Genomic DNA, 13,280 nt, shown 5'->3' on the forward strand with positions numbered 1-13,280 from the left:
CAGTGCACAAACTGTAATCTGTTTTATTGATACTTCCAAGTTTTCTACATGACTCTGGATTTATACTTTGTATCAATTATCTTGCTGGTTAAGAAAAAAACAAGATTTATTAAAAACCATAAATATTGTGTAAACTAAGGAGAGTTTTGTCTTTTTCCTTACTGAAGGACAAGGGATCATTAAAGAAGTTCTTTGCTTTGCTTAAAGTAATGAAGATCAAAATCTGGTAATTAAATTTGACTAATATAATCATTCCTTTTCTGACAAGACTTTTTTCACTTTTATTCACCTGAGTAACTTAACCTGTTTCCAAAGACACCTAGGAAATTCAGAATGTTTTATATGCTTTTCCTTTCTTATTAACTATAATTTATAGGACATGAGTGGATGGATTCTCTTCAATAGAGAAAATGATTTTCTCTAATTAAAATGCATCAAATTGATGTACTAAGAGATTGCTTTAGATGAACACGTTTATGTTCAGCGAAGATTATCTGGTCTTCAATGACACTGCAATATAATTACTAAGTACAAAACAAAGAAAAGCAGAGATCCACAAACAATGGCTCACTGTCTTCAATGACAATACTTTATGATCTCATTTATTCATTCTTTAAGTAATTTTTTCTTTTAAAAAAGGGATAAGTGGAGAAAAAAGTTGGGAAATCTTTAATTAGGCTAAGGTTTAGACATAGGTATAAATTAAAACATTTATTTTCTAACATTCAAAAATCAAAAAAAAGACAGACCTGACACATTGGGTGGCAAGAAAAGTCAAGATCAGATTAAACATTTGTTTTGGACTAATCACAAAACTAATAATCCAAGTCACTATCATCAAGTGCAGTTGATCTCAGCTCTGATTATGCATCAAAACACCCTGTGAGGTCTACTTAGTTCCTATACCAAATCCCAAACATGAATCAGTACTAAGTATCTGTACATTTTTTTGAAGTTCCTCAAAAAATTCTGCTTCTAGGCAAATGTAATAAATATTGTTGGTTGCTCACGTTTTTCCTATCAGAACCAAGATTTTTAAAAAAACTATCCTTTCTGCCCCCATATATCCCTTATGTGGCCTCCACTTCTACTCTCAGCTCCAGTGGACCTGACTGCCATAAAGGTTATTCCAAACTCTTTGCCAGTGACTGGCTTAGGGATGGACAGGTCTAAGTTACTTTAGAGCAATGAGACCTAAGGATATGGAAAATGAATTCTGGGAAAGCTTTCTCATATTAGGACGGGGCCCCTGGAATCCAGCCTGACTCTTCCGCTGCATGTAAATGAAGATGCACAAGGCTCCAACTGCTACTGGCAATCATCCCATGACCACGAGGGTAGCCAGCCTTAGGATGATGCCAATGTTGTGGTTGAAAAGGGGGTAGGGTGTGGAGACGGGCTCTCAAGGTTCTTGATGACATTACTGAATCACTGGATCAGAAACACTGCAGCCCATTCTGTCAATAGATTTCATGTATTGTGATTCAATATATTTTCTTACTGTTTTTAAGTCATTTTAAGTTGAACTTTTAGTGGTCAGCATCTGAATGTTAAATAGTGGTCCAAGCACAGCATTCTTTAATTATAACAATCTATATCAAGTAGAATGCACACAAACACCCCTTCATACTTATATAATCTGTAAATCTGATGTATCTTTCTTAACAGAACAATTTATATTATTATACCTTACTAAAGTGTTGATGTACATTGCATTCACTTCATTATTTACTCAGAGTTCTTGCTGTAGGCTTTGTCTTGAATGTGTAGGACCATTCGTCGTGCATAGAAGTCCCTATATTCCTCTGGTAATTCGGCCAGTGTTTTCAAGGCTCTGTCCAAAATTTGTACAGCTCTTGATGCTGCTGTAGGATCTTTGTTTCCATAGGTATCTGTCTTATCATAGCATTCAGATGGAAGGTGCTTCCAAAAGATATTCACTCCCACTCCAAACTCTTCAGAAATTACATTATGGAACCATAAAGCTGGAGAAAGTTTAAAAAACAAGTTAAAAATAAAACCTACAGTTAAAAAAAAACCCAAAATGTCAGTGAAATATCACGAATTGCATATAGCCAATGTAAGAAATAATTCTTGTAACCAGATCCCTTCGTTAGCACACTCCAGGCTTTTAACAGAATCATTTTAACTTTTATGAATTGCCAACAAATTTAAAGTGTCAATAGCACAACCCTTACTTTTAAAACCTTTAGAAATAGCAATTTTTCCTTTAAACTTGAAAGACATAATAAAGATATATTTGTTTTGCAGTTCTCTAATCTAGGGCTGTGTTTTACTTGTTTATACTTCCTGAGTCATGGAACCACATCAAAGTGTTTATTTTTTGGTACACAGAACATTTCAATTACTTGAGGAGTATCTTTGACCTTTTCTGATTCATTATAATACTTTTGTCCCTAAAGACTTCCTGTTCAAGCTGCAATTTGGTTTTCTAACTTGCTTACATTCGTATTCATTATAGCCTCCTCGTTTTATATTTTGAATGCAATTATAATCGTCTTACATTTCTTTCAGCTCCTTTATAAATAGTATACAACACTATAGCAAATATTTTGGTGGTGGAAATGATGAGTAAACTTTATTATATACCTAATTAATTTTTTTCCTTTTACTGGGAAGTTTACTTCTTTATTTTCAATTGAATCTAAACATTTTCAGAATATAGGTGCTAGAGGAATACTAAAGCAATACCACGATATAACAAAGATGGAATACTAATCACGGAAAAACCCTTTTAATCCTGTGAAAGGGAGATTTAAATTTTAGAAACTTATTCTAAGAGTGTTTAAGGAAAAACAAAAGCTTAACATATTTTGATTTGGAAAACTAATTTTCAAACATGGTTTTAATCTTAACTACACTTTCTTTCAGAATCCTTTTTTTCCCTTATTCAATATAATAGGAAGAAAATGCTAACCATTCAGTTGAATTTAAACCCAAAGATGGGAATTTTGCTTTTGTTTAAAAATATATGCAAATGTTCAGTATTTCTATTTTTTTTTTTCTTAAAACAATTGTATGAAGAATAAGGGAAAACTACATAGACCTTAATCATACTCCCAAGATACAAAAACCAAAAATGTAAATTTAAAAGATGGCAATGGATTTGAAGACTAATACATGGGTTGCTTTCAATGAAAATAAGAATAAAAAGTCAACCAAATTTTTATAAATGATTATATGAAAGCCATTATATCAGGCCATTTTGGGGAAAACAAAGATGAACAAAACATAGTTCTTTGTCTTCAAGGAATTTATCTAGTCCCAAATGAAATAATCAAATATCTATCTTTATTAATATTATTTTTATCAATGAAAAGAAGTATTAATGATTCTTAATATATTAATTTAAATATAGAACTATAATTATAAATAGAATTTATTAACATATCCCTTTAATTTTGACTTTTACAATCTTCAAGAGTTCACTTTTAAGTACTAATTACAGATGTTAATTACCTTGTTGTGTTGAACTTTATGGACTTTCAAACTAATGCCTATTAATTGAACAAAGAAATTAAGTGACACAAATCCAGACTGTATAGAAAAATAATGTACACAAATGATACTACAGGTGTTGAGATTATAACATTTTAATATTTAATGAAATCTTTCATCTGGTTTGGCCTTGAAAGATATTTATCATTTTTTTTGGTAAATAAGTGACAAAGTTCTAAAATACAGAAATATTTTAAAAATAAAATAATTTACAAAACCAATCAGTATAATCTTTTCCCAGATATAAAGTGTCTTACTTGATGTCATTTAATAAAATAGAGTATAATAATAATATTAAAAAAAATTTTAAAAACCAACCAGTATAATCTTTTCCCAGATATAAAGTGTCTTACTTGGAAAATAATAATAAAAAAAAATAAAAGCCATAAAAAAAGTGTCTGTCTTGATGTCACTTAGTAAAATAGTTTAGAGTATAGTATTATTTTTATAGGTTGCCCTTGAAAGCAAGACTGTTAATTTAGTTTATTTAGACACAGGGTCTTGTTCTGTTGCTCAGGTGGAGTACAGTGATTCCATGATGCCATGGCATCAACCTCTTCAACCTCAACCTCCTGGGCCCAAGAGATCCTTCTGCCTCAGCCTCCCGAGCAGCTGGGACTTACAGATGCACACCACCATGCCTGACTAAATTTATTTATTTATATTTGTAGAGACAGGGTCTCACTATGTTGCCCGTGCTGGTCTTGCACTTTTGGCCTCAAGCAATCCTCCCACCTTGAACTTTGGGAGGCTAAGGTGGGAGGATTGCTTGAGGCCAAAAGTGCAAGACCTGTTAATTTACAGGCCAAAAGTGCAAGGACTGTTTTGTAAGTTTGCCTAGGCCTGCTTTAAACACACACACACACACAGAGTTTTGTCTAAAAATCATCTCGTATAGGACCAGATACATATAACAAATATATGTTTGTACTAAAAAAAAAAAAAAAAAAAAAAAATCACATGAAGGATGAGTGACAGAGTACACATTTTATAAATAGCACATTAGTGAGGTCTAGAAATCTTACCAGGAATGAATAATACATCACCAGCTTCAAGGGAACATTCATATCTTCTAGCCTTGGAAAAAAGTGGATATTTAGCCAAGTCTGGGTTATCTATATTCAGTACTTCTGATTTAGTACCTAAAAAATTCCAAAAAGGGATAATACAGATTCAGCAAAGTTAGCATTTTAAAAAAAGTAATCACAAATATAAATTTGAAAATTTATTCTTTTCTATCCAGTTACTTACTGTATCCACACTGAGAATTACTATGCTACTGACACCTAAGACAATTTTCAGTGACTCACTCTTTAATTCTGATGACGATACCCATGTAATATAATTAAGATATCAAATTTGAACCTGTTATTACATATATACACAAATACAATTACGATTAAGTCCTAAAGTGTTCTTTTCCTATAAGAAACGAGATTTCTCAAAAAGAGTAACTGAATAGACTTCAGAAATATAAACTTAAAGAAAAATCCCATACCTTTTAAATATAAATACTGGGCATCTCGAGGACTGAAGAGTACAACACGCTTTTTTCCTGTCACTTGTATTAACAAATTATCCATTACCTGAAAACCAATAAAAGCTTATGGGTAATCATTATCTAAAATTCAAATAAATAGAACCAATGGCATTCTAAACTTTAACTGCAAACCCGATCCTTTAATGAGACTTGACTTACTTTACTTAACTCTTACAGTTACCTAACAATAAAAACATTGGTATTCTATAAACAACTGGGCCTTAAAGACATTTCTGGAGTACTGCCCTAAAATGGGAAGACTTGGCAAATTAGAAAATGTGGAGTCAGAAAACTATTTGCCTTTGCCTCACCATTAACTGACAGCATAGTTAAGCCTATTTAAGGCTCCCCTTAGTGAATATTTACTATCTGTTAAGCAATGCTATAAGCCCAAAATTAGACAACAGAGTAAAAGCACTTAGAAAAATCAGATGCTAGGAAAATACAAGGTACTGCTGTAACCACTGCTACACTCTACATATGTTCATCCATAATTTTATTATAGGTATCTTGATTTTCAAATTATTTCTATAGGAATATAATCTCACAGTTTTCTGTAAACAGTATGATTTATGACAGATTTTCTTAATATATATTTATTATTGGAGCAATCTTTTCCCATGAATGTAATGGTATACTTTCTTGGTATAGATTGTGAAAAAATGTTAAAGGCAGAGCCACATAATTCTCAGCTAAGGATTTAAGATAAACACTAAGCAAGATATATTCATGATTTTTTACTTCTACCTAAACATTCTTCCTTTTAGTACTAACCCTTTACTTAGTGTTCCTCTGACTTAATTTTATAATAAAAGCTTTATATATTACATTCTATTATAATGTATGTAAAAGGATACTACTCAAAATTTAAAACATAATCATAGAGGCTGGGTGTGGTGGCTCACGCCTGTAATCCTAGTACTTTGGGAGGTCGAGGTGGGCGGATCACTTGAAGTCAGGAGTTCGAGACCAGCCTGGCCAACATCGCAAAACCCCATCTATACTAAAAATAAAAAAAATTAGCCGGGTGTGGTTGTGCATGCCTGTAATCCTAGCTATCCAGGTAGCTGAGATACGAGAATCGCTTGAACCTGCGAGGGACTGGTTGCAGTGAGCTGGGATCGTGCCACTGCACTCCAGCCTGGGTGAAAGAGCAAGACTCTGTCTCAAAAAACAACAATCATCATAATCATCATCATCATCATCATCATCATCATAGAATATAGTTAAAATGTATTACCACATGATTTTCTCACATTATTCATATAAAACTGCAAAATATGCTAAGAGTTTATGTCTCTTTCATTTAATTACAGATTTACTGACTATGGTAAAATCCTCCCAAGAGGGTCTCAATGATAAAACACATGTATAAAATGTTATAGTGTGATTTATAACTTAAAAATTTTTTTTCTTTGGAAACTTGTTAGATATTCCTTTACCTTCCTTAAGTTTCTCTACTTCCCAACACCAAACCATATACCATACTAGTATTTTTAATATTTTTAAAATGCTTATAGATGTGTACATAAACTTAAGCAAACAAAATAACACCACAAATAATCAAGATCAAATTTTTTTTTTTTTTTGAGACAGAGTCTCACTCTGTCGCCCAGGCTGGAGTGCAATGGCGCCATCGGCTCACTGCAAGCTCCACCTCCTGGATTCACACCATTCTCCTGCCTCAGCCTCTGGAGTAAGTGGGACCACAGGTGCCCGCCACCTCGCCCAGCTAATTTTTTACATTTTTAGTAGAGACGGGGTTTCACAGTGTTAGCCAGGATGGTCTCGATCTGACCTCGTGATCTGCCCGCCTCGGTCTCCCAAAGTGATGGAATTACAGGCATGAGCCACCGTGCCCGGCCGATCAATATCAATATTGTACACATTTTTGCTACAAATACAGTAGATATTTGACATTCTCAAGGCATATATATATATATATATATATATCCTAAGATCTTCAGACATCCCCAAATTCTTACAATTGGTAATGACTCAACAAGCTTCGGCCTTTTTCCTGAATAACATAACTCTGGATGACCCAGAGAGTTATGGATCTCTGGGTGGCCAGAGTCATGTGTATCATTTATACCTCCTCATACTACAAGCTTATGGCTTTTTCCAATACAGTGTCCCCCATTATCTGGTGGCCATTTTTCACATGGAAAAAAAAATCACTTCATAAAACCTGGTATGTATATGATGATGAATCAAGAATAGGACCACAGGGAAATACAAATGTGAGGAACCAATTCTTTTGCCATTAGCAAAATAATTCATTCCTCTATCACTGCTATGCACAGCACCTATTTTCAAAAGTCATGTTTCAGTGAATTACACAGATCTTTAGGATAACCTATAGGAAGCTGAAACTGACTGTTAAAGCTATAATGCAAAAGATCTATTGTAGCTTTAAATTTCTCATTTATGTAGCATACATCATAATGAGTCCATAGTTGTAATCCTGGTGAACTAATTCGAAAAACACTGGAAAAGAATTGTTCCTCTTTGAAGAATTCTGGAAACTTAATATCTCCTTTCAACAAAGGAAACTGCTTTCTGATATCTGCAACATCCTGCATTTACAGAAACATAAAAAGAAAACATCAGCTTAGACCCTATGATATTAAGGCAGACTGGGGCAAGCAAACTTTGTTCACTGCTTTAAAATACTATGATGTGACCATGTGCCAATACAGGATCTCTCTCACTCTCTCTCCAAGTAGCTGAGATTATAGGCACCTCCCACCACGCCCAGCTAATTTTTGTATTTTTAGTGGAAATGGGATTTCCCATGTTGGCCAGGCTGGTTTCGAACTCCTGACCCCAGGTGATCCACCTGCCTCAGCCTCCCAAAGTGCTGGGATTACAGGCATGAGGCTGCCTTGCCTGGCCAATATATGATCTTTCAAATGAAGAAATACCAGGCTGTGTAACAAGATTGCAGATTTAATAGTATCACTACTGTTAAGCTCAATATGCTTCAATAATAGAAAGGTTCTTTCTACTTTAAGCAAGAATTACACAATTGTCATTCACTCTAATATTCAGGAGTCAACACCTTGAACTAACATTACTAATCATCACCTACATAAAACCTGTGAATTCTACTGAGGGAGGGGACTAAAAGAGAGAGTAAACAACTAAATGGTGACATAAATGGAAAAAATAATCTTATTTGATCATTTTAGGGACTACTCCTTAATATGGCAGCCATACTAATTTGACTCTGAATACATGTTAAAACTTATACAATGAACTATTCAGATTCTACTAATTATTTCAAATTAATATTTTATTAACTGAGTCGCCACATATAAAATATACAGTAGAAGAGATTTCTTATTTTATAGAGATTAGATAACTAAAAACACTAAGATTCTACAGGCCTACCTGAATACTAAGTAATCAATTTTTAATCATCTTACTTCTTATTCAGGGGCACAAATCACTGGGAAAAGAATGGAAAAGGACAGAACAGGGAATATGTCAGGCAGTAAGTATAAAAATTACAGTGTTGCCAGTTAACATATATACGACCATTTAGACTTTAGGGAATTGTTTTACATTTAGAATTCTTACCTTTCTAGGGTCTTCTCCAAGTGACCGTAAGTAGTATTTCTCATCCTTAAACATCCCAAAGAAAAATAACATCAGCAATATTTTACTTTTTTAAATGTAAAAATGCTAGGATACGTACAGCTATCATGTATTCATAATAATTAAAAGTAAAAAAAAATTATGTACTGAGAACTATGGAAAAAGTAAAACACCTTCACTTCAAAAATATTAGGAAGTAAAGAAGGAAACAAGTCTTAAAATCTGACCCAGTTAAGTAGTTTTCTAAAAAGTTCAATTATTGCTGGGCGTGAGGGGTCACAACTGTAATCCTAGCACTCTGGGAGGCCAGGGCAGGAAGACTGCTTAAGTCCAAGAGCTCAAGACCAGACTGGACAACGGAGTGAGACACCACCTACAAAAAAATACAAAAAATTAGCTGGGCATGGTGGTGCGTGCCTGTAGTCCCAGCTACTTGGGAGGCTGAGGCTGCAGTGAGCTATGATCTTGATACTACACTCCAGCTTGGCTGACAGAGCAAGACCTTTTTTCAAAAAAGAAAAAAAAAAATTCAATTCTCTTACCCTTTCTACTAATGCTCTCTGGTGGCCATATGAAGAAATGTCTTTAATATGTTGCTGATGATAGTGACTGGATCCAAAAAACAATAAGGAGAATAAATTCTAAAGGCCACATATACATACCATCTCTAAAGCTACAATGATTTAGTCTTTACATTCCAAATTATTTAGACTCTTATTTTAATAGTGTCTTAATACTTAGTAAATATAATACAAATGTACAGTAAGAGATACCTTATGCTTTTAATAATATATTTTTTTAAACTTGAGAACACTGCATTTTATCAAGCTAAGCCTATCCCTGCCTATCAATTCTCAAGCCAAATGCTTAAGATTCAGCTCTTGTATGAATTAGAAAAATATAATTTTACTGAGTAAACTTAAACTGATCATTTAAAAAAAATCATGATTTAAATTTTTAAAATTAATTAATTGTTTTGAGATAGGGCCTCATTCTGTCACCCAGGCTGGAGTGCGGTGATGCGATCACGCCCACTGCAGCCTCAACCTCCTGGGCTCAGGCAATCCTCCTGCCTCAGCCTCCCAAGTAGCTGGGACGTTCAGCTAATTATTTTTACTGTTTGTAGAGAAGGAGACTCGCAATGTTGTCCAGGTTGGTCTCGAACTCCTGGACTCAAGTGAGCCTCCTGCCTTGGCCTCCCAGAGTGCTGGGATCATAGGCATGCGCCACTGTGCACGGCCAAAAATTATCATTTATCCTTCACCAAGTACCTAAGTAGAGAACTGTTTGAATTATAAAACATTCACTGTTAGTGAAGTGAGATATACCAAGTCAAGCACTTGGACAATCCAAACTCAGAATTCTGCCTCTTTCACCCAACACTGAGCATTATAACATAAACTTCAAAAGATCTTCATATTTATCTTAAGACATAAATTGATGATTGAGGTTTTAATTGAACTCTCAGTGTTTTTCTATTTTTAGCTAGCACCACATCACATAGATTCTATAAATTACTGGCTAATAGGTTTCGAAATACGTTCTTCAAAATTCTAAGGGTTTTCTACTAGTTCTAACATTTCAAGATTTAAAAAATAAAATTAATGCAGCAGACACAGAAGTGCACTGCTCAGAAATTCCTTCAAGAAAGAATTCACTGCTTAACTGCAAGGAGTGTGATTAGCTTAGAGCTACCAGCTGTTAACTTCTTCAGGTCCACTTCAGGATTGGAACCTAGATCATGCTCTTCTTGGGGTAGTCCCAACCAGTGACTTAAGCTGTTAAAAGACCTAGACACTGCCACCCAATGCAGGACTTTTCTCACAGGCAGTCTGCTCAGGAGTTCCAATGAGTCAGCAGAGACTGTCAGATCTGTATCTACAGCTCATGGCTTCCCCTATCCAATCCTGTTTTCCCCGATTTCCTTTCACAGGTATTTCTCCTATTTAACAAGCCTTTTGCACTCCTAATTCCATCTCAGCATCTGCTTCCTAGAGGACCAAACTGACAGTTCATGTTGATCTTGTTTACATACTTTCCATGATTTTTAGACTTTAATCTTTTACCATGTGTCTATTTCTTTTACTTCACATTTCATGGCTATTTAAATCTATACCACTGATTACTCTTAGACAGGAAAGTACCAAAGGGGAACTGAATATACATGTTTAAAGCATGGCTATAAAGTTAGAAAACAGTTCTCAGGTGTAGCTAATGGAATCAATTAAAAAAGATATTTTGGTTATACTACAGAATCACAGACCTACAGAGTTTGTGGGGATTGCGGCGGTAATCTAGTGTAACTATTACCTGACAAGAGGACTGTAAAAATGCAACACCTTTTGGAACCAAACTGCCCAGCCCAGCTGGCTCAAATGCAGAAAACAGGTTTATTTAAAGCTTAAAAAGCAATTTGTTTTTAAAATGTGCTTTTGAATAACACAGTGAATTTTTTTTTTTTTTTTTTTGAGACAATTAACGCTCTTGTTGCCCAGGCTGGAGTGCAATAGCGCAATCTAGCTCACCACAACCTCTGCCACCCGGGTTCAAGCGATTCGCCTGCCTCAGTCTCCCAAGTAGCTGGGATTACAGGCACACGCCATCACGCCCAGCTAATTTTGTATTTTTAGTAGAGACAGGGTTTCTCCACATTTGTCAGGCTGGTCTCGAACTCCCGATCTCAGGTGATCCACCCGCCTTGGTCTCCCAAAGTGCTGGGATTACAGGCGTGAGCCATTGTGCCTGGCCAACACAGGAAATTTTTAAAAACATATTTATATACAAGGCCTTGATGCCTTATCTCAAGGTATTTAAATTGAATTATTTAAAGCTAGACTATAATTAAGTAGAATTCTTCCACATTTAATCCTGAAAAAATATTATAGCAAATATACACAAAAGAAATCTCATTGATAATAAGAATACAGAAACAGTCTAATAGTCAATAGATACGAAAATGAAGTTTTCCATTAGCATTTGAAGTTGGCATATCAGACCAAAGCATTTTAAAAGGATGTAACATTAATAGCTAACATTTAATGAGTAATTTCTACACATCAGGCACTGCTAAGTATTCTACTGATTTTATTTAGTTAATCCTCACAAACACTTTATAAAATAGGTACTATTATTGCCCCCATTTCACAGATGAGTATAGTGAAGTACAGAAAAATAATTTGGGCAAAGTTTGAGAGCTAATAAATAGCAGAGCTACAGTCTATGATGCATCCAACCAAATCTTATGAATGTCTATCAGAGAAGGCTATAGCTCTTGTGTATCTACTATTCCTTCATAAGGAAATCCATTTAGTATATAGATATTAATGCCTTATTTTAAAAATGTTAAAAGCAATTACCTCTGAAACAAAGAATTCTTTATGCTTCTCTTCAGCTGCCCTCTGGACCAACTGGTCAAAAGGTAAAGTTCTGAAATAAACACAAAAGAATTCTTGGACTTAATAATAACAGATCAACTAGTAAGAATCTAATCACTATACATAAAGGCTTGTTGGAGTTGGATATAATTTCCTGTTTTATAATATCTGTAATTTTTATTATAACCTATTACGTGAAATTCTAACTTTTCAAAACTTATTGAGCAGTATGTTTACTTGACCTAAGTTGTCTGAAATTTTGGAATTAAAGATTTCAAAATCTATGGTACAAATGGATCCTTCCATAGGTCAATATTCTATTCCAAGTTATGACAGAAAAATGTTTCCATGGTATCTGATGACCTTTGTAAATATACAGACTTTCAGGTTCTGATTGCTACCTGTTTTTAAGTGTCATGGCAAAACAAATCTTGTGAAAAGTGGGGCAAACTACTAGTGTTACTTTGGAAGAGACAGTACACAAATGGTCCCATGAAGATAACCACCCCCCATATTCCTGCCTTTTGGCATATCACAGAACACAGAAGCCAGTAACACTGCTCTCATCCTGCTGCACCACCCTCTATCATTTTAAGGCTTCTGAGGAATAGTTCAAGGAGAATTCCAGAGAAGTGACCAATTTTTATTCTTCAAAATTTCTGCCCAAATGCCTGTCTCCTTCCATCCTGATGAACAGGGCTGAACACTGTGGAAGCAAAATTTGTTTCCTTTACATCACACTCTTAAGCCAGAAGGATATTCTTACTCCAGATTGCATCTATCCCTTTACTCTCTAGAATCAAAAGTATTGCCCTGTAAATGAAGATGATATGGTATAGGTAACAAGACAATGAGTCCTCAAAAGCCTCTCCTCTGCTACCCCCACTACACTCCTGCCTCCAAACTTGTGATTAAAAGCTGTAATCTTTTCAGTCTTATTACTAAATATCTTCCCACTTGAACTCTGTACTGAGAAAGTTGAAAGAAAAGGTTGAATACTTTCTCCTTCTCTATGAGAAGATGACCTTGGGCCAGCTTACTTTCTCCTTGCACTGTTTTCCCAGAAACATACTGGGTAAACACAAACACAGTGTGAACCCATGAATTACGCTCAATACAAAAAAATTAAAGATAAATGTGGAATGTCAGTTGTGATATCAGGTAACACTGTTTATTGTAAAAATAACCCGATAGATGAATTATGTTTGTACTAGGTGGCCTATAAATGGACTACAAATACTTGT

At 34.6% G+C, this 13,280-nt stretch overlaps 1 protein-coding gene across 2 annotated transcripts in view; it reads right to left on the reverse strand.

Moving 5' to 3' along the window:
* TYW5 (tRNA-yW synthesizing protein 5) overlaps positions 1–13,280 on the reverse strand; it is a 23,435-nt gene continuing 10,155 nt past the window's right edge. The window contains exons 3-8 of one of the 2 annotated variants that reach the window (XM_023218281.2): positions 12,019–12,088; positions 8,645–8,689; positions 7,501–7,638; positions 5,018–5,105; positions 4,545–4,661; positions 1–1,985 (exon numbers count right to left, since the gene is read on the reverse strand). In XM_023218281.2, coding sequence (XP_023074049.1) covers positions 1,729–1,985; positions 4,545–4,661; positions 5,018–5,105; positions 7,501–7,638; positions 8,645–8,689; positions 12,019–12,088 — 715 coding nt within the window. In that variant the 3' untranslated portion in view covers positions 1–1,728. The remainder of the gene's footprint in view (positions 1,986–4,544; positions 4,662–5,017; positions 5,106–7,500; positions 7,639–8,644; positions 8,690–12,018; positions 12,089–13,280) is intronic. The other variant, XM_023218288.2, reaches the window with a different exon arrangement.

The sequence above is a fragment of the Piliocolobus tephrosceles genome, chromosome 11, assembly GCF_002776525.5.
Source record: "Piliocolobus tephrosceles isolate RC106 chromosome 11, ASM277652v3, whole genome shotgun sequence".
NCBI classification, from domain to species: domain Eukaryota; kingdom Metazoa; phylum Chordata; class Mammalia; order Primates; family Cercopithecidae; genus Piliocolobus; species Piliocolobus tephrosceles.